The sequence below is a fragment of the Coregonus clupeaformis genome, chromosome 16 (genome assembly GCF_020615455.1).
Source record: "Coregonus clupeaformis isolate EN_2021a chromosome 16, ASM2061545v1, whole genome shotgun sequence".
In the NCBI taxonomy this organism is placed as follows: domain Eukaryota; kingdom Metazoa; phylum Chordata; class Actinopteri; order Salmoniformes; family Salmonidae; genus Coregonus; species Coregonus clupeaformis.
In genome coordinates, this window is record NC_059207.1 from 2,306,417 (window position 1) to 2,328,534 (window position 22,118).

Consider the following 22,118-nt stretch of genomic DNA (forward strand, 5'->3'; position numbering starts at 1 on the left):
ATAAAATCCATGTACACAAACAACAAGTGTGCGGTTAAAATTGGCAAAAAACACACACATTTCATTCCACAGGGCCGTGGGGTGAGACAGGGATGCAGTTTAAGCCCCACCCTCTTCAACATATATATCACCGAATTGGCGAGGGCACTAGAACAGTCTGCATCACCCGGCCTCACCCTACTAGAATCTGAAGTCAAACGTCTACTGTTTGCTGATGATCTGGTGCTTCTGTCACCAACCAAGGAGGGCCTACAGCAGCACCTAGATCTTCTGCACAGATTCTGTCAGACCTGGGCCATGACAGTAAATCTCAGTAAGACAAAAATAATGGTGTTCCAAAAAAGGTCCAGTTGCCAGGACCACAAATACAAATTCCATCTAGACACCGTTGCCCTAGAGCACACAAAAAAGATTCATACCTCGGCCTAAACATCATTGCCACAGGTAACTTCCACAAAGCTGTGAACGATCTGAGAGACAATGCAAGAAGGTCCTTCTATGCCATCAAAAGGAACATAAAATTCGACATACCAATTAGGATCTGGCTAAAAATACTTGAATCATTTATAGAACCCATTGCCCTTTATGGTTGTGTGGTCTGGGGTCCGCTCACCAACCAAGAATTCGCAAAATGGGACAAACACCAAATTGAGACTCTGCATGCAGAATTCTGCAAAAATATCCTCTGTGTACAACGAAAATAATGCATGCAGAGCAAAATTAGGCCGATACCCGCTAATTATCAAAATCCAGAAAAGAGCCGTTAAATTCTATAACCACTTAAAAGGAAGTGATTCCCAAACCTTCCATAACAAAGCCATTACCTACAGAGAGATGAACTTGGAGAAGAGTCCCCTAAGCAAGCTGGTCCTGGGGCTCTGTTCACAATCACAAACAGACTCCACAGAGCCCCAGGACAACAACACAATTAGACCCAACCAAATCATGAGAAAACAAAAATATAATTACTTGACACATTGGAAAGAATTTACAAAAAAACTGAGCAAACTAGAATGCTATTTGGCCCTAAACAGAGAGTACACAGTGGCAGAATACCTGACCACTGTGACTGACCCAAACTTAACGAAAGCTTTGACTATGTACAGACTCAGTGAGCATAGCCTTGCTATTGAGAAAGGCTGCCGTAGGCAGACCTGGCTCTCAAGAGAAGACAGGCTATGTGCACACTGCCCACAAAATGAGGTGGAAACTGAGCTGCACTTCCTAACCTCCTGCAAAATGTGTGACCATATTAGAGACACATATTTCCCTCAGATTACACAGATCCACAAAGAATTCGAAAACAAACCCAATTTTGATAAACTCCCTTATCTACTGGGTGAAATACCACAGTGTGCCATCACAGCAGCAAGATTTGTAACCTGTTGCCACAAGACAAGGGCAACCAGTGAAAAACAAACACCATTGTAAATACAACCCATATTTTTTATGTCCTGAACAAAAATATAAACGGAACGATTTTACTTCCCATTTGTATTTTAACTATTTGCACATTGTTACAACACTGTATATACAGTGGGGAAAAAAAGTATTTAGTCAGCCACCAATTGTGCATGTTCTCCCACTTAAAAAGATGAGAGAGGCCTGTAATTTTCATCATAGGTACACGTCAACTATGACAGACAAAATGAGGAAAAAAAATCCAGAAAATCACATTGTAGGATTTTTTATGAATTTATTTGCAAATTATGGTGGAAAATAAGTATTTGGTCAATAACAAAAGTTTCTCAATACTTTGTTATATACCCTTTGTTGGCAATGACACAGGTCAAACGTTTTCTGTAAGTCTTCACAAGGTTTTCACACACTGTTGCTGGTATTTTGGCCCATTCCTCCATGCAGATCTCCTCTAGAGTAGTGATGTTTTGGGGCTGTCGCTGGGCAACACGGACTTTCAACTCCCTCCAAAGATTTTCTATGGGGTTGAGATCTGGAGACTAGCTAGGCCACTCCAGGACCTTGAAATGCTTCTTACGAAGCCACTCCTTCGTTGCCCGGGCGGTGTGTTTGGGATCATTGTCATGCTGAAAGACCCAGCCACGTTTCATCTTCAATGCCCTTGCTGATGGAAGGAGATTTTCACTCAAAATCTCACGATACATGGCCCCATTCATTCTTTCCTTTACACGGATCAGTCGTCCTGGTCCCTTTGCAGAAAAACAGCCCCAAAGCATGATGTTTCCACCCCCATGCTTCACAGTAGGTATGGTGTTCTTTGGATGCAACTCAGCATTCTTTGTCCTCCAAACACGATGAGTTGAGTTTTTACCAAAAAGTTATATTTTGGTTTCATCTGACCATATGACATTCTCCCAATGATCTTCTGGATCATCCAAATGCACTCTAGCAAACTTCAGACGGGCCTGGACATGTACTGGCTTAAGCAGGGGGGAAATGTCTTGCACTGCAGGATTTGAGTCCCTAGCGGCGTAGTGTGTTACTGATTGTAGGCTTTGTTACTTTGGTCCCAGCTCTCTGCAGGTCATTCACTACGTCCCCCGTGTGGTTCTGGGATATTTGCTCACCGTTCTTGTGATCATTTTGACCCCACGGGGTGAGATCTTGCGTGGAGCCCCAGATCGAGGGAGATTATCAGTGGTCTTGTATGTCTTCCATTTCCTAATAATTGCTCCCACAGTTGATTTCTTCAAACCAAGCTGCTTACCTATTGCAGATTCAGTCTTCCCAGCCTGGTGCAGGTCTACAATTTTGTTTCTGGTGCCCTTTGACAGCTCTTTGGTCTTGGCCATAGTGGAGTTTGGAGTGTGACTGTTTGAGGTTGTGGACAGGTGTCTTTTATACTGATAACAAGCTCAAACAGGTGCCATTAATACCGGTAACGAGTGGAGGACAGAGGAGCCTCTTAAAGAAGAAGTTACAGGTCTGTGAGAGCCAGAAATCTTGCTTGTTTGTAGGTGACCAAATACTTATTTTCCACCATAATTTGCAAATAAATTCATAAAAAATCTTACAATGTGATTTTCTGGATTTTTTTTCCTCAATTTGTCTGTCATAGTTGACGTGTACCTATGATGAAAATTACAGGCCTCTCTCATCTTTTTAAGTGGGAGAACTTGCACAATTGGTGGCTGACTAAATACTTTTTTTCCCCACTGTATACATAATATGACATTTTAAATGTCTTTATTCTTTTGGAACTTCTGAGTGTAATGGTTACTGTTAATTTGTATTGTTTATTTCACTTTTGTTTACTATCTACTTCACTTGCTTTGGCAATGTTAACATTCGTTTCACATGCCAATAAAGCCCTTAAATTGAATAGAATTGAGAGAGAGGAAAGACCAAGAGAAAGAAAGATGAAGAGGGATGAGAAAGAGAGAGAGAGAGAGAGAGGCCCTTGTTCCAGAGTGCAGCTGCTGACTTCCTGAATCCTCCCCCCGTCCTGACCCCTGCCCCTGGGCCTCAGACGGAGCGTGTGCCCCCTCTTCATCACCTCTCCCTGCAGGACCTACCGCTGGACAGACCACAGAACACCCTGACACTAACACAACACCTACTGAGAGATGGGGTCAATGCTAAGGGAGAGGAGAGAGGGGGAGGAGGGAGAGGAGAGAGAGAAAGAGAGAAAGAGAGAGAGAGAGAGAGAGAGAGAGAGAGAGAGAGAGAGAGAGAGAGAGAGAGAGAGAGAGAGAGAGAGAGAGAGAAAGAGAGAAAGAGAGAGAGGGATAGAGTCCGAGAGGCCCTCAGACAAAAAGAGTGCATTCTAAAAATAGGGTGAATTAAGAGTAAGAAAGGACATACACGTGTGAAGCTTGCGTATGCAGTGAGCATATGTGTGTGCATGTGTGTGCATGTGTGTGAGTGTGTATGTCTAGCGCAGGGTTCCCCAACTGGCGGCCCGTGATTTTTTTCTGAGCAAAATTATTATTATTTACGTTTTTATTGTTGGACATTAAGGACTAAAAAAACACCAGGAAATCAGCTCGAAGTGATTTAAATTTTAGGAAATCTGTTCCCAAGTATTCCCACACATAATAGGCTGCATTTACACAAGCAGCCCAATTCTTATCTTTTTTACACTAATTGGTCTTTTGACCAATCACATCAGATCATTTTCTGAGCTGATATGATTGGTCAAAAAGACCAATTAGTGAGAAAAAAAGATCAGAATTGGACTGCCTGTGTAAACACAGCCATAGAGAGACATACTGTATGTGATCGTATCCTAATCTAATCAAGGTTTGAAATTATTATGTTCTAGTCAAATATAGTTTTTGTTTGGGGTTCATGTGGTCAATTATTTGTAATTATGTTCTGGCCCCCAGAGGTGTAAAGTACTTAAGTTAAAATACTTTTAAGTACTACTTAAGTAGTTTTTTGGGGTACTGTACTTTACTTTACTATTTATATTTTTGACAACTTTTACTTTTACTCCACTACATTCCTAAAGAAAATACTGTACTTTTTACTCCATACATTTTCCCTGACACCCAAAAGTACTCGTTACATTTTGAATGCTTAGCAAGACAGGTGTCACGACTTCCTCCGAAGCTGCCTCCTCTCCTTGTTCGGGCAGGCTTCGGCGTTCGTCGTCACCAGCCTTCTAGCTACTGCCACATCACATCTCATCATTCCATTTGTTTTGTCTTGTCTATTACACACACCTGGTTCATATCCCCTCATTAGTACGTGTATCAGTGTTCCCTCTGCCCCCTTGTCCTTGTGGGTGATTGTTTAATGTGAAGAGAGAGTAGCTCTGTTGAGCTCCGTGTATTTTGTATTGCCGGGGTATATTTTCCCTGTGTGCCTGTTTTGTTCCAGCGCGCCTGTTTTGCACACTGGACTGTTTGCCGCTATCCTGCATAACAATGTATTCCGGAATAAACTATGTATTCTGTGATTTACCCTCCTGTGCCTGACTCCTTCAAATCACCCATCACAGAATCACCCACCCGCTATGGAGTCAGCGGGAGAGGAGAGCATGCCTGGAGCAGTGGCACGGGTCCAGGAGCATTCAACGATGCTAGCCAGCTTGGGAGAAGCAATGGACCGGGTTCTCCTGGTCGTCCAACGTCTGGAGAGGAGAGGACCCGATCTGTCTAGACCAGCTGGGCGACCGGATCCAGCCACCCACACCCCAGCACCCAGAGGGATCCATACAGTGAGGAAAAAAAGTATTTGATCCCCTGCTGATTTTGTACGTTTGCCCACTGACGAAGAAATGATCAGTCTATAATTGTAATGGTAGGTTTATTTGAACAGTGAGAGACAGAATAACAACAACAAAATCCAGAAAAACGCATGTCAAAAATTTTATAAATTGATTTGCATTTTAATGAGGGAAATAAGTATTTGACCCCCTCTCAATCAGAAAGATTTCTGGCTCCCAGGTGTCTTTTATACAGGTAACGAGCTGAGATTAGGAGCACAATCGTAAAGGGAGTGCTCCTAATCTCAGCTTGTTACCTGTATAAAAGACACCTGTCCACAGAAGCAATCAATCAATCAGATTCCAAACTCTCCACCATGGCCAAGACCAAAGAGCTCTCCAAGGATGTCAGGGACAAGATTGTAGATCTACACAAGGCTGGAATGGGCTACAAGACCATCGCCAAGCAGCTTGGTGAGAAGGTGACAACAGTTGGTGCGATTATTCGCAAATGGAAGAAACACAAAAAACTGTCAATCTCCCTCGGCCTGGGGCTCCATGCAAGATCTCACCTCATGGAGTTGCAATGGTCATGAGAACGGTGAGGAATCAGCCCAGAACTACACGGGTGGATCTTGTCAATGATCTCAAGGCAGCTGGGACCATAGTCACCAAGAAAACAATTGGTAACACACTTCGCCATGAAGGACTGAAATCCTGCAGCGCCCGCAAGGTCCCCCTGCTCAAGAAAGCACATATACATGCCCGTCTGAAGTTTGCCAATGAACATCTGAATGATTCAGAGGAGAACTGGGTGGAAGTGATGTGGTCAGATGAGACCAAAATCGAGCTCTTTGGCATCAACTCAACTCGCCGTGTTTGGAGGTGGAGGAATGCTGCCTATGACCCCAAGAACACCGTCAAACATGGAGGTGGAAACATTATGCTTTGGGGGTGTTTTTCTGCTAAAGGGACAGGACAACTTCACTGCATCAAAGGGACGATTGACGGGGCATGTACCGTCAAATCTTGGGTGAGAACCTCCTTCCCTCAGCCAGGGCATTGAAAATGGGTCGTGGATGGGTATTCCAGCATGACAATGACCCAAAACACACGGCCAAGGCAACAAAGGAGTGGCTCAAGAAGAAGCACATTAAGGTCCTGGAGTGGCCTAGCCAGTCTCCAGACCTTAATCCCATAGAAAATCTGTGGAGGGAGCTGAAGGTTCGAGTTGCCAGACGTCAGCCTCAAAACCTTAATGACTTGGAGAAGATCTGCAAAGAGGAGTGGGACAAAATCCCTCCTGAGATGTGTGCAAACCTGGTGGCCAACTACAAGAAACGTCTGACCTCTGTGATTGCCAACAAGGGTTTTGCAACCAAGTACTAAGTAATGTTTTGCAGAGGGGTGAAATACTTATTTCCCTCATTAAAATGCAAATCAATTTATAACATTTATGACATACATTTTTCTGGATTTTTGTTTTGTTTTTCTGTCTCTCACTGTTCAAATAAACCTACCATTAAAATTATAGACTGATCATTTCCTTGTCAGTGGGCAAACGTACAAAATCAGCAGGGGATCAAATACTTTTTTCCCTCACTGTATGCCACATTTCAAATGTCATTATGGTTTATTATTAGATTTACTTCACACCGAATTGCATCTTTGTGCCTGGATTTGTTTACAGAAAATTAGGGTGTGCCGGGAAGGGGGGAGCTATAAAAACCCAAAGCCCCGGGGACTACGATTTCTTAATCCAGCCCTGACTCTATGGGAGACACAAATTCTCTCAATAACTGAAACAACTAAAGCTTGATATAGAGCGAACCTCTCTCCATGACTCTCATCCCAATAACTCAGCAAATGGGCTCTGTCTCTCTCAGGGGTGATGGCACCAGTCCAGTCTGGCACTGCCCATCCATTGACTGCTAGGAGCATCAGCCCCCTCCACAACAACAAAGCCCCCCAAAAGATATATAATCTCCTCCAGTCCTCACCCATCAATAACAACAGCATCAGAAAAAAAACAAAAATCTAAACCTCTAAACCTCCATCCTATCAATTTAAGAAATGAGGAGGCCCCTCCTTGACCCTCCAACCTCTAAGTATCCTCAGAGAATCACAGGCATTCGCCAGAACGGTCTCCGCTGCCAAAAAAAGTGTTTTGGACCGGCACTCCGCAGCTTTTATTCTGTGTACGCGTTGCCATTGGTTGTTGGGGAGGGTGGGGGGTGGGGGGGTTAGAGCCTCATATTTAGGAAGAGATCCTTCATGGGTATGTTTACATAACCTTAGCAGACACACGCACACACGCACACAGGCGAATGCATACACGCACACACACAGCTGAAGAAGTGTGTGTAGGGTCATCTGACAATGTAAACACGTGTATTGTATTGCTTCCCTAAGGTAAGCTCCTTGTCTGCGTCAGACCCTCCTCTATCATATTACTTCTATAGTAGTTGTTATTGTTTGTGTATGAACGGGTCATAGCAAGTAGTGTATATGACTATATACTTAAGTCAAAACAGAAAAAGGGGTTTATGTCTGATCCCGCTAACATCAAAACTGACCTGGGTTCAGATTAGCTACGAGTGAAATTGCTCAATATAAAAGACAAATGTTTGGTTTACGTTGGCTAACCAAATGCAAAGCAGTTAATTGACGAGACAATGCTATTGGTGTTTGCCAGAATCTGGATTTTCACATGTAGCCAGGGAGGCCTCAAAAGTACAGCGGAAAAGTTTGAGCATTTCCATCACTTTATGTCTGGCTCAGGACTAGTCTACATCACTGAACTGAAGTTCACTCTCTCCCAGTGATTCTCTCTCTACGGACCGTAGCCCTGTCTCTCATCCTTTGTCTTTCCAAGCAACTCCTTGACTCGCTGGATCAGGACAGGAGTACATCAATCAGCGGGAGCCCGGTGATTCTCTCTCTAGTATCAGGGCCGTATCGGGGCCCTGTCTGTCTCTGGAACCATTTGTCTTTTACCCTGAGATGGGGAACACTGGAGCAGTTGTCTGTCTGTTTGACCTGCCTGATCCACAACTCAGTGGGTGGCTGGGTGCGTCCCAATAATATCTCCTTTCTCCTCAAATGTGCACTCGTTCACTCTTTCCCACAAATCTAAAAGCATTGGATTAGTGGAGGCATGGGCTAGTGGGCATTTACATCATCTTGTTTTACATTTTCTTTGAAGTCAGTGAAGGGGAGTGAACAAGTGCACGCTTTAGGAGGAAGGAGAGATAATTTGGACATAGCCCTTGAGATAGGGAACACTGTAGCTGTTGTCTGTCTGCTTGACCTGGCTGACAGAAGACTCTGTGAGAGTGCGGGGAGAGAAGAGCTGGAGAGAGTGTTAGCGGTTCTCATGCATTCCTCTAGTTCCATACCAAACGCTTGTCCCGATTGCATTTACAGTACATTACTAGTACTGCACACAGGAGAGCTGACAGGGGGTTAGAGTAGAGGAGGAGGAGGAGGAGGAGGACGATTGCAGAATTCATCCTCTTCTCTGGAATTCTCTATCCTTTCCAGTATATCCAAGATTCCCTTCCTTTTTCTAACTTTTGTTGTTTTTATTCGAGCGTCTGATTTATGTGCACATCATCGGACCAATCTGACGAGAGCAAATCTTTACAGTGTGAGCTTAGAGGAAATAAACGCCGGAATTTGACTGCGGTGTGGCGGTAATACAGTCACCGCAACAGACCTAGTCGCGACCCAAATTTGGGTCATGGGAGGTTTTGAATGGGTTTTTTAGAATTTTTGGTCACATTCTTTTTTTATTATGAACAAATACTCCAGTCTGAACTTAAACAACTAAAACCAGGTAGAAAGTGTGTAGAAATGATAATGAACCTACATTTGTTTATAATTTAATCTCTGAACGATGTTTCTTCAATCACAGTAAATAGCAGTGCTATTTGGCAGGTTTGGTTGATTTTGTGGTCTCAAACTTATTAACATTCTTCCTCAAGAATACGGACAACATTTTATTATTGACAATTAAAAGGGTGGGAATGTTGTTCCTGTCACGGATTCTGCCGGATACTAGCTACTGCCGATCTATGTTCTATGTTTCTATGTTCTACCTGTTGTTGTCTGATTGTCACACACCTGTTTCCCCATCATGTCATTACTCCTTCCCTATTTAACCCGGTGGCTCCCAATGTGTTTTGTGCGTGTTTGTTTTTCGTTTCGTGTGTCGTTTGGTGAGCGGGTTTGTTCCTCCCTGTGTGGAGGTATTTTGTATTGATTTCTTTACTTATTCAGTAAAGTACGTTTTCATAGAGTTCTGTGTCCTGCGCCTGACTTCGATCCACCGCATTACACTGACACTCGTGACAGTTCCCTTGTCATATAATTGCTACATTTACTATCAATATAGCATAACATTTTTTTTCTCCAGATTGCATTTTGGCAACCAAAAAAACAGGATGCGAATAATTGGGGTCCCAAGGCAAAACCAGTTGAGAACCACTGATTTAAGGAAGATGGACAAGCTAATCCCAGAGCTATAACTCTAGCATTCTACATCATATATCTCCCTCTCACTCTCTCCCCCTCTCTTTCTCTTTGTCTGTTTGCCCCTTTCACTTTTTTTCTCTACCCTTCATATATTTTTCTCCTTCCATCTCTCTATCTCTCTCTCTCTCTCCCTTTCTCCTATTTCTCTCACCCCAAAAAGAGAGGAACAAAAGATCAACCTGAAAATATAAACATTCAGCTTGTGCTACTGTAACACAGTCCAGGAGTCTTTCCCTCCTTCCTCCCAGGCCTCCCATGCTTTGATAGTCCAGCCAAGATGAGAGGAAGAGAAGAGGAGATGTTGCACTGCATCCACCACACTCTCTCCTCACTGGTGTCCGGCTAGTCCTGATAACAGCTGTTGGTATGCACTAGGAATCCGCTCTGTGTCATGTTTTTCCTTTGAGTCCTATAACTGACTAGCCTGATCCTAGATCTGTTTGTGCTGTCTTGCCAGCTGCTATGGTCATTGTCAAGACAGCACAAACAGATCTGGGATCAGGCTAGTAACTTAACGGGTGGCCAAGGAGGAAGGGGGCTCTATGGAAGCAACACAAAGTCCTTCTATCTATCTCAATACATTCCAAACATGCTTGAATGGAAACAAGTCCCCAAACAGCTAGCTATAGTATACACACATCACATACCCACAATTCTTCCTTATTACTTTAACTTATTCTAGCTAATTCAATAAAACCAACTTATCAGACAAAGTCACTCTGTGATTCCAAATTATTGTCCCTCCTAGACCGTCTGTCAGATGTGTGGTATCCAGACTAAAGTATTCAAATACCTCAGTCCAGTACTTGAAGCTACCAAAGGACCAGACATTCACCCTCACCCATCCACAGTATCAGGTCCCCAACCACCCCTATACTCCAGTACTTCCAGTCTCCAATCTAAAGTTTAGACAACACTATCTCTGCCAACAACAGCACAGTCCAGGGGTGCCGGACACTGACTACTTACTTAGACCCCTGGCACCCCTAAAGCACAGACTCCAACAACACCAATCGCTAGACCAAGCCTGGTGGCGTTTCAGAGACACACAGAAACACAACACCAACATCAATATCAAATCCTGAGTTTTGTGGCTGATGATGGCCCGTATGTGGGTCTGAAACATATACTGTGGATCGCTGTTGTTTTTATCTTTCAGAAAGTCCATTACAACACATGTTTGTATACAGTAGCACATTTATATATAAAATATATCAGGTTTTTATGCCTTGGCCATTTTGAAGTAATGGTAGAGATTTGTTATGGTCATAGAGATTTGCCTGCCTATCGGCTAGACCAGGGATATTCAAATCTTACTGCAGTACTGATGGTTTTCTGTTCTACCTGATAATTAATTGCACCCACCTGGTGTCCAAGGTCTAAATAAGTCCCTGATTACAGAGGAAGAATGAGTAAAAAGCAGTGGAACTGGCTTCGAGGTGCAGATTTGAATTTGAGAGGGCTAGACAGACCGAGACAGGAAGCAGTGCGGTCTAGCTTAGCGTCACACGCCATCTTCCTCCCTCAGAGCCTAGATGTCTGTCTGCTTACACACACACATGCTCACACATGCTCACACACACATACACACACACACACACACACAGTCTGCTCTCTGCAATTAATTAAACCACAAAACAACGATTAATAAGCAGACTGCCTTTTGACTCGACATCTGATTGTGATTTGGGATTTGGGAGGCGTTCTCATTGATGACGCTGATGGCCTCTCCTCTCAACATATTTCAGGGGCAGTGTTACATTTTTGTTATTACCTAGCAGCAACAGCACAACTGATTCAACCAATCATCAAGCCCCCTCATTTGTTGAACCAGGTGTGCTGGGCTGGAACAGAAATGTGCACATGGTGCTAATAATGGGCATAAACTGGTCCCTGCAATCTAGGGAGACCCGTAGAGAGAAAACAGCATTGATTGTTACCCATTTACTCCTGTAGAGAAGAGAAGATTGTTAGCTAGTTTCGCTCCAATTAGAAAACGGGATAATCATCTGATTTGCTACTGGCGCCTTCCCTTCCGCCCCTCTTGGTTACGGGTGATCGGTATCCAACGGCGCTGATGGTTAATACAGCCTTCAGTCATCGTTGTTTGTTTTTCGTTCTGCAGTCTCCTAACTCTCCAACAATCACAGAGCTTACTAACTGTGTTGTTCACTGAGTAACCTGTTGATTAAATCGTTGGCCCAGACATGTGTTGTTGGGCTGCCTCAGACCAGACTATCTTTCAATAAAGGTGTTCGTAATGTCTGCGAATGTTCTCCTACATCTAATACAGAAGAGATCAGACAAGCTTACAAGGAGAGAATCAAAGAGGTTAGAATGTGTTACAGTTTTTTCCAACTGCTTACACACAAAATCTTTTCATGTCACACGATTTTTGAAACCTCTCACTCAAAGTGCAAAACTACACACCAAATCTCCAAAACCATAAGCTATTTCTCAGCCTTTGACTCAGTTGTCAATTGCATAAAACACTTTTTTCAAAACACTACACACAATTCTCTACCTAAAACACAAACATCTAACAGGAAGTGACTTGCTTTCCTTTTCCAAACACAACCAATCAAAATCCTACACTTATTCACCAGGTCAAACACACTCTCCTCACATGTTCAAACACTAATTGCTTAACTGATCACTAACCAATCACTGCTTTACTGTAGTATAGGACTGTTTTGAACAATGGATGCCAACAATGGACAGAGAGCAAGAGGAGTAGGAGGGAGAGGCAGGGGACAAACAACGAGGACAAATTCAAAGACGAATAGTTGGAAGAGGAGGAGTAGGAGGTAGAGGAAGAGGAAGAGGAAGAGGAGGACGAGGGCAAAGAAGAGAAGGAAGGAGAGCCATCTCTGATGAGATTAGGGCAACACTTGTTGATCATGTGATCAACCACGGTTTGACCATGAGAGAGGCTGGACTGAGAGTCCAGCCCAACTTGAGTCGATTTACAGTGGCGTCCATAATTAGAACCTTCAGAAATGAGAACAGGTATGCAACTATCTAATTACTATTTTAGCATTACAGTAATGTACTGTAAAATACGTATGACTGCATAGTATTGCATAAACATTTGTAACTCTAAGCCATCCATTTACTGCACTGCATTGAATGAATGAGGTTGGTTATCATGCTGTACTACATTTTTGTGTACATTGTTCTACAGTTCCTATGCTGAACACATACTGTGTTTGAATTCTGTACAGAGTGGAAAGGCAAAGAGCATCATGGAGGACGCAGGACGCTTGTTTACAGATGTACAAGAGACTGCAATTATAAATATGGTTTTGGCCAACAATGCAATTAGGATTTGAGAGATAAGAGAGCATATCTTGAATAATGACACCATATTTAACAACATCAATGCTGTAAGCCTGTCGACTATACAACGCATCCTCCAATGGCACCAAGTGACGATGAAACAACTTTACAAGGTGCCATTTGAGAGAAACTGACAGAGTCAAGAATCTGCGACATGACTTTGTAGAGGTATGTATGCAACACTACTTCCAATACTTCAGACATACCATATTTACTCATCTGTATATCCTTTTGTCTGTTACAGAGAGTTTTGGAGATGGATGCCCATGTACATTTATTTATGTGGATGAGGTTGGCTTCAACCTCACCAAAACCAGGCGCCAGGAATAAATGTAATAGGACAGAGGGCAATTACCAATGTCCCTGGACAGCGTGGGGTAGTAATATAACTATGTGTGCTGCCATCACTCAAAACGGGGTCCTCCATCACAATGCCACACTGGGTCCGACAACACGGCCATATCCTCACTTTTCTGGATGCAATTTACACAATGCATGTCCCTGATCCAGATCAGGAGCCTGCTAGATTTGTGGTTATATGGGACAATGTTAGTTTTCACCGGGCTGTTCTGGTCCAAAACTGGTTTGCCACCCATCCACAATTTGTAGTTTTGTACCTACCCCCATATTCACCTTTTCTAAATCCCATAGAGGAATTCTTCTCAGCCTGGCGCTGGAAAGTGTATGATTGCCAACCCTATGCCCGCATGCCGCTTCTCCAGGCAATGGAGGACGCATGTGGGGACATAGAGGTTGCCTCTGTCCAAGGTTGGATATGCCATGCTAGGAGATACTTCCCTCGATGTTTGGCAAGAGAAAACGTATCTTGTGATGTGGACGAAGTATTGTGGCCAGACCCAGCCCGGAGAAGAGATTACAGTTTTTCTCAGTCGCTTTGGTGCATTTTTCACATCATCCCTAACATGTGCAAAATAATAAGTGCATTTCTCAGAACAATTTGTACAAACTGCAATATACAATAGATATGTTTCTAAAGCTAGTCAGTCACTAAAAATCCTTAGTACATCTCTCAAAAGTAAATATTCATGCCAATGATCATGTCAGTGTCATCAGAATGATAAGTCATTGAGTCATTGTTCACGAACAAGGTTGTCAAAATGTTTAGGCATGTTGTCAATGGAACTGTGTACTTTGACAGTATTACCTGATGTAAACTTAGGCTACAGTTTGGATGACAGTTACTGTATTGAAAATGCACAAGGCTGCACTTCTATGGCATATATCAATTTCAACAGTACTATTTACATATTACTGTATGTGGGTTATTGATTGAAAGAGACTGGACAACCCAAGGGGCACAAAGGAAAAAAACTAAATTAGAAAGAAACACAGGAAATCACCCCTAAGGCACAACTTTGCCCACAGCACTGTTCTAGTGCTGTCTCTACACATCCAGACGTTCCTGTCTGTCAGCCCACATATTCTCATCCACATCACACCGGATATTTTCCCTTCCAATGCAACGTGGAAAGAATCTTTTGAATGCCTTATCCATCCTCTGCAGGCGTCTACTGTGGTGTCCTCACATGCTGCATCCATTGCAGCCAGCAGGGTCATCTGTGTGTGTGGCTGACGATCGTACACCTTCCACCTCCATGCTGAAAAAGAACTCCTCAATTGGGTTAAGGGAATGGTGAATAAGGTGGGAGGAATTCTATGAGCATCCTCGGGTGGGTCACAAACCATTGCCTTATGATGTTTGATCGATGGAAACTCACATTATCACAAATGACCACATACTTTGGCAAATCCTCTCTAAACAGACCCCTCTCATCATCAGGGATGAGAGCCCTGTAGAGAGTCTCTAAAAAGTTGAGTAGATGCTGGGTGTTGTATGGCCCTAAAAGGGGGATATGGGTTAGGACACCATGCTCCGAAATAGCAGCACACATGGTGATATTTCCTCCCCGTTGGCCTGGCAAATCCACAGTAGCTCTGTGACCGATGATATTCCGACCCGCCTTCTGCATTTGGTCAGGTTGAAGCCAGCCTCATCCACGTATACAAAGTTGTGAGAGGGTTCACTGATTCCAACTCCATTATACGCTATATCCCAGAACACACAGTTGAATTTGTTTTGGTAAGGAAGAGTGACATAAAATGTACATATATTGCATGTTCCTTCCACAGCAATGGAAATGTGTGCAGTTTATGCTTACTGTACTATGTAACACTATAAAATGTTGCTGTAAAGTAGTTACATAGATATATGTTTTACCTGTACATACTGGTACCGTAGCTCCTTAACTCTGTCCTCATTCCTTTGGAATGGTACACGCACAGCTGTTTCATACTCTTCTGGTTTCTATGCAGCACCCTGTCGATGGTTGAGATGCTAACCGTATGGATGTTTTCAAAGACATCGTTGTCTTCTATAATGGTCCTTTGTATTTCCCTGAGTCTCATGGCATTGTTTGCTCGGACCATGGTGCAAATAGCCTCCTCCTGTTGAGGTGTGAAAAGGCGTCCTCTGCCACCGGTTTGAGGTAATCTTGCAGTCCTATGTGTGGAAAAATGCAGTGATGCATCGCACACTTTCACATAGACAAAAACTATGCGAACACACATTTTACTGTAAAACATACAGGTGGGTGCATGTAAGGTGCAGTATGTATCTGTATAGAGTATATTTCTGTATGCTGTGAAATACAAGTGGACTACTGTAATATGAAGCATTGTAGGAAGTATACAGTATACTGCTTATATACAGTAACAGTGCACTGTACATTGGTGGACATACCTGTTCTCTCTTCGAAACGTTTGTACTATTGAGGACACGGTTGATCTCCCCAATATTCGGCTGCACCCTTCGACCCGCCTCAGCCATTGTAAGGCCATGATTGACAACATGGTCTACAATAGTGGTCCCTTATGTCATCAGATATGCGCCTATGTCCTCTTCTGCCTCTTCCTCTGTTTTGCCTTCCACCACGCATCCTTGCTCCTCTTCTTCCTCCTCTTGGCTGTTGACCCTGTTCGTTTCCTGGTCCATCCATTATTGGAAAATTGCAACTCTGTGTTGTGGTCTGTCTATATATGCTTGCCAATTGATTCTTCATGAGATGCACCTTTGAGCAATTTAGACAACTGGTTGATTGTTGGTTGAACTAACACTTTACATTCCTTCATGAGTGAGGGTTACAGTTTTTTTTGATTGCTTAAGCACGATTTTCCAAAACAGGGCCCGTGTTTTCAAAACACTACACACAATTAGCACAACCACACACCCAATTAGCAAAACACTACAGATCCTTTGCAAAATTAAACACTCTTGTAAAAACTATACACTTCTTTTTAAAAACCACACTTTGTTACCATATGAAACACACACGTTTCACATTACTATACTCTGTTTGCACGAGTTACACTCTGCTGTGATAAACCTAAAAACACTTTTAGCACTTCTACTTCCCTATGATTAGAGTAGGCTACTCTCAACAAAGTACAAATATAATGTAAATTCACCAAACACTACACAAGACCAATGTTGCAGACTGAAGAAACTAATTTATTTCTCAACACGCCCAAAATGTTGACATGGAGATTCATAATACTGTAACCAAACGTCACTTACGTATTGTAAGTTCCAAAAAAAATAAAAAAATAACTAGACATTGTCTCTTCGCCTAGCTGGATCTGGCCAGAGAATTTCATCAACATCGCAGGCAATGTTGTCATTAGCAAGACACCTTGGAAAGAAACGTCTTGAATGACAAATCCATCCTTGCATTGCTGCTACCTCCATCTGGTCACAGGCCTCCTCCATGGCTTGGATGAGGGGTACCTCAGCCTGGAGACGGAGATCATATACCTTCCACCGCCATGCCGAAGAAAAACTCTTCTATAGGGTTGAGGAATGGAGAGTATGGTGGAAGATATAGGACGGTGAAATGTGGATGTTGCTGAAACCAGTTCTGAACCAGAGCAGAGCGGTGGAAAGACACATTGTCCCAGACAACAATGTATTGCATATGATCGATTTGATTTGCTGCTGTTATGTTGTGCAATTGGTCCAAGAATGTAAGTATGAGTGCTGTGTTGTAAGGGCCCATATGGGCATAGCGGTGGAGGACCCCATTCTGTGTAATGGCTGCACAGAGTGTTATATTACCCCCACGTTGCCCTGGGACATTGACTATAGCCCTGTGGCCAATGATGTTTTTTCCCTCCTTCGTGTTTCGCCAGGTTGAACCCAGCCTCATCTACGTAAATGAACTCATGCTGGATCTCCTCTCCATCCATTCGTAAAACTCTCTGAAAAAGTGTCAGGCAAAATTCGGTAGTTCAGTGTAGATCTAGTATACATATTACAGTACAGTAAAAGATTATGAGACAGTATGCAAGATCACACTGCTAAAGTGAATACATACCTCTGCATAATCATGCCGCAGTCGTTTCACCCTTTCGGAATTGCGCTCAAAGGCACTCGATAAATTTGCTTCATTTGAATATGTTTTTTTTTAGGATGCGTGCCAGTGTTGATGTTGAGACCTGATGGATATCGTTGAAAATGGCGTGGTTATTGACAATGTTAGCTTGGAGCTGCTTGAGTGTTATAGCATTGTTGGCCCAAAACCATGTTTACTATCTCCCTCTCTTGCTGTTCTGTGAACATAGGAGGCCTTCCCCTTGTCGTCCCTGACCCTCAATCCTATGTAGAAAAAAAACAGTATACAATAGTACAGTAATTTCACAGGAAAAGGTAACAGAAGTGCTGATAGTGCATAGAATATAGTACTGTAAGCAGTTACTGAAACCGTGCAGATGTTTTTAATATGATGATATTTTTACAATACCTATTTTCCAGTCGAAATGTTCTCATCACACTTGCCACTGTATATCGGCTTAGATTTGGCTGTACTCGCAGTCCAGCCTCCCTCAGCGCCAGGCCGTGGTTGACAATGTGGTCAACCAGTGTTGCGCGGATCTCATTTGTCAGATTCGGTCCTCTTTGAGCACCTTCTTGTCTTCCTCTTCCTCTTCCTCTTCCTCCCTTCCTCCTCCTCCTCCCTCGTCTTACTCTTTCTCTGACTCTTTCCATTGTGCTTGAAGACCGATGAACTCACCTGCTGCTTTTTATAGTGCTTATACACCTGATTGGTGTGTCTACAATTAAGCAAACGAGTGTTTGCACACCTGATGACTGTGTTGAACCAATTGGTTGGACGGTGTGGTAATTTGACAGTCAGTGCTTTGGTATTGCAAGGACGTGACTTCATGATAGATTTTTGTGTGTAATGTATGTTAAGTGTGTTTAGTGTTTTGCAAATCACTGTGTGTAGAGTTTTGCAACAAGTGTAAGGTTGACAATGTGCTTATAGTTGTGCAAATATGGGCTGATGTTTTGCTTCTTGAGTGTAAGGTTTTGCTAATAGTGTACTACTTTTAATTTTAGTGTGTAAGCAATCCAAAAAAACTGTAATTTCACCTGCACGATTCAGCAATTTACGTTTTGTACAAAAAGGTCTAATAGAAATGTGTAAAACTATGTTGACAGTTTATGACAAATAGTTCAACAATTTTGCATGTAATGGCTTATGCAAGGAACTAATGCCTAGATGTTTTGAGGGGTAAGACTATTCAACAGAGACCCATCTACTATATTTTGATCAACATGACATGAGCAATTGAAAATGTGGAAAAAAGCTGACACTTGTACATTATCAATTGCAATATGTACAAAAGCAATTGCAATTTGTTCAAAGGAATAAGAAATTGCTTTAATGATGTGCACAAGTGACTAGATGATTTGGAATTTGTACAAGTAGTATCAAGAATTGCACTTTTGATCTAAGAAATGCACCAAAGCGACTGAGAAAAACTGTAAGCGTAGCTTAGCACTGGTGACTGCCCCCCTACCATTTCCTGGACTGCACCCCTGGGACCCCCCACACACAATTGTGTTCTTTACTGTATTCTAAAGAATATACTTTTGGTTTACATATGTTTATGGTTTTGTTGTATGCTACTGTATACAACAGTAATGTTTGGCCTAATAAATATTTTCTGTTTCTACATTGCATTGGTGTTTACAGTGTACTTGTTACCCCTCTCAGCAGATTACTTTCACTGTAGAACATTGTATTGAAATGTATATATAAGCCTATGAAAGACCAAAGAGCTTTAGATTTAGAACAACAGTGTTTACATGGTATATCCAAAATTTACTATTATGAAAGTAGTGTTTGCCATTTGATGCAAATGCTTCATTCTGACATGTGTTTATGGCATTTTGAATGAAGTGTTACATTTTGAAGGAGATGTGAGGCATTTTGCATTTTGTGTGTGCAGTTTGGGAATTGTGTGTAGAGTTTTGAAAAAGGAGACATAGTTTTGAAAACGTGTGTAAGCAGTTGGAAAAAACTGTAAGCTGGAAGCGAGGTACATGTGACGTGTGTGTATGCTCAGCTGAGGATGGGTGCAGAGACACAGAGAGGGAGGGAGAGAGACAGAGAGGGGGGAGCGAGAGAGAGAGAGAGAGACAGAGAGGGGGGCAGAGAGAGAGAGAGAGAGAGAGAGAGAGAGAGAGAGAGAGAGAGAGAGAGAGAGAGAGAGAGAGAGAGAGAGAGAGAGAGAGAGAGAGAGAGAGTGAGGCTGAAGAAGGAGAGAGCGAGAGAGAGAGAGAGAGAGAGAGAGAGAGAGAGAGAGAGAGAGAGAGAGAGAGAGAGAGAGAGAGAGAGAGAGAGAGAGAGAGAGAAAGAAAGAAAGAAAGAAAGAAAGAAAGAAAGAAAGAAAGAAAGAAAGAAAGAAAGAAAGAAAGAAAGAAAGAAAGAAAGAAAGAAAGAAAGAAAGAGAATAAAAGAGAGAGCAAGAGAGAGAGCGAGACCCCTGCCAGGCCTCTCTACACACTGATACATGGCCTCCTTAGTGGATGAATGACACTGAATTACTTGACTTTCACTCACTGTGAGCTCACAGGCATCTTGGGGCCAAGTGGTCTGTTGTCAGAGGTGAAATAGGCAGATAGCCCAGGGTGAAACACTCTGACATCACATAATAAGCATCACCATCCTGTCTCAAACCAGCATGATGATGTCACTCTCCAAAGTACAGGGTGATGTACATACTGACAAAGGTTCTTGAAACCACTGCACTCAGAACGTGTGGTGCATGGACTCAAATGATGCCATTAGATGCAGTGTAGAAGACTCAGAAAAGAGTTTCAAATGTATTTTATGTTTACTTATTCATTCAAGAGGCAACAAGAATAGAGTCAACATGGCTGTCCTTACTGGGCCCATTCCCTTGTGTCTGTGTCCTCCTACCTGTGCACTCGTACTGCAGCCCCTTGCCGTAGTGGCCCTTCTCACAAATACAGTCGTACTGGCCCGTGTGGGTGCCACACTTGCAGCTGGCCATGATGTCACAGCAGTCCGCCCCGGCATCGCACAGGGACGAGCAGTGGGATAGATCTTCCTGGATGTAGCTTCCTGTCGGCAGGTCTGAGGGGATACAAAGGTCATAAACACAAAGGTCAAAGGTCACCAGAGGATGTTAGCAACGTTTTTCTTTCATAAACCTTTTATCTTTTCCTTTTTAATTTTTAATTTTACGAACTTGCAGTTCCGTTCCCCTTACACATCTTATAGTTTTTATGATAGAACAGATGAAGGAACAGTTTGGGAGTCAGAGAGGGACAAAAATGATGTTAGGGGCACAGACAGATGGCTGAGCCGGGGCTCGAACCCCTGTCAAGGTGGCGTGTGAGGTCTTTTCTAGACAATTTGTGATATTAGAAGGTAACCGGTGAATTAAACCAAAGGGCCACTGGTTTGGTCAACACACTGGTGGGAGAAAACTGTTTTCTGAGTCATTTTACTGAAAACGATGGAGTCAATTCCAATCCTGATAACAGAGTAGATTGCTGTAAATTGGCATACTACTGTATAAACATCTGTCTTGAGTAATAGTAAAAATGTCATGTAGGCTACGCTAAGCTAGGGCTGGATGCACTTATCTGCCTCTCTCATAAATAATAAAAAAAGAAGCAGGATTGGCCGAGTGATTGTTCTTCCTGAGAAGTAGGAACCAAACAAAGAACATTGTGGGCCAGATGTTTTTCACACATGGCTGAGGATGGTGTTCGGTCCAGGGGTTGGGGTCGGCAGGGGTAGAGACCTGGGTTCAAATGTTTTAGCTACACTTAATTGATCTTGCCTGGTGGAATGAAATCAATGGTCTAGGGCTGGAGCGGAAGCTATGGCTGAAACCGGGGCTGAAGCTATGGCTGAAACGGGGACTGGGACTGGGACTGGGGCTGAAGCTATGGCTGAAACTGGGACTGGGGCTGAAGATAGGGCTGAAACTGGGGCTGGGGCTGAATATATGGCTGAAACTGGGGCTGGGGCTGGGGCTGAAGCTATGGCTGAAGCTGGGGCTATAGGGCTAAGGAGCTGGTGTTCAGATTGGAGTTTGCAGAGCCAGGGAGCAGACTTAGAGAGGGAGAGTCAGTAAAACAGAGACACACGGCAGAGAGCCCTGATAACATGCACTGGCTGCCGTGGCTCACACTCTGACAACCTTATCCCTCTTTCTGTCTGACAGAACTGATTTACCACTGTCTAGTTTCTAATATAGGCTGCGTCCCAAATGGCATACTATTCACAGTTCGGTGCTTGCATGTTGTTGTTTTATGGTCCGATGCAACTGATGTCTGAGAAACGATGACTCCGGTACTATTTCTGGGTTCTGCTCCCTCACATGGACTGTGGGAATGGAGAAGGTATTTTACCTCCTTTTTTATGATGTTATATGTTGGCTAGACACAGGGGACATACAGGGCAAACTGTGTTCATGATGTGGATGGAATTCCACAGAAATTCTTCACTTTTTAAAAATACGTTCCCAGTGGGCGCAGACGTCAGTTCAACATCTAGTTTTTATTTACATTTGGTTGAGTGATCAGGTTAAAAGTTTGGTGAAAAAAAGACGAAATTCCCTTAAATTGATGACTTTTTGCAAATCCCAATCAGTTTTCCACCTTGACTCAGTGTCATCATATTGAATTTTTTTGTTTGAAATGACGTGGAAACAACGTTGATTCAACCAGTTTTGGGCCGGTGGGTTAGTCACATGGCGCTGCTGTAACCTT

The 22,118-nt window shown here is 43.0% G+C and overlaps 1 protein-coding gene across 1 annotated transcript in view; it reads right to left on the reverse strand.

Moving 5' to 3' along the window:
- LOC121572623 (sushi, von Willebrand factor type A, EGF and pentraxin domain-containing protein 1) overlaps window positions 1–22,118 on the reverse strand; it is a 123,238-nt gene that overhangs the window by 69,114 nt on the left and 32,006 nt on the right. Inside the window, exon 3 of the mRNA XM_045225848.1 lies at window positions 20,293–20,469. Coding sequence (XP_045081783.1) covers window positions 20,293–20,469 — 177 coding nt within the window. The remainder of the gene's footprint in view (window positions 1–20,292; window positions 20,470–22,118) is intronic.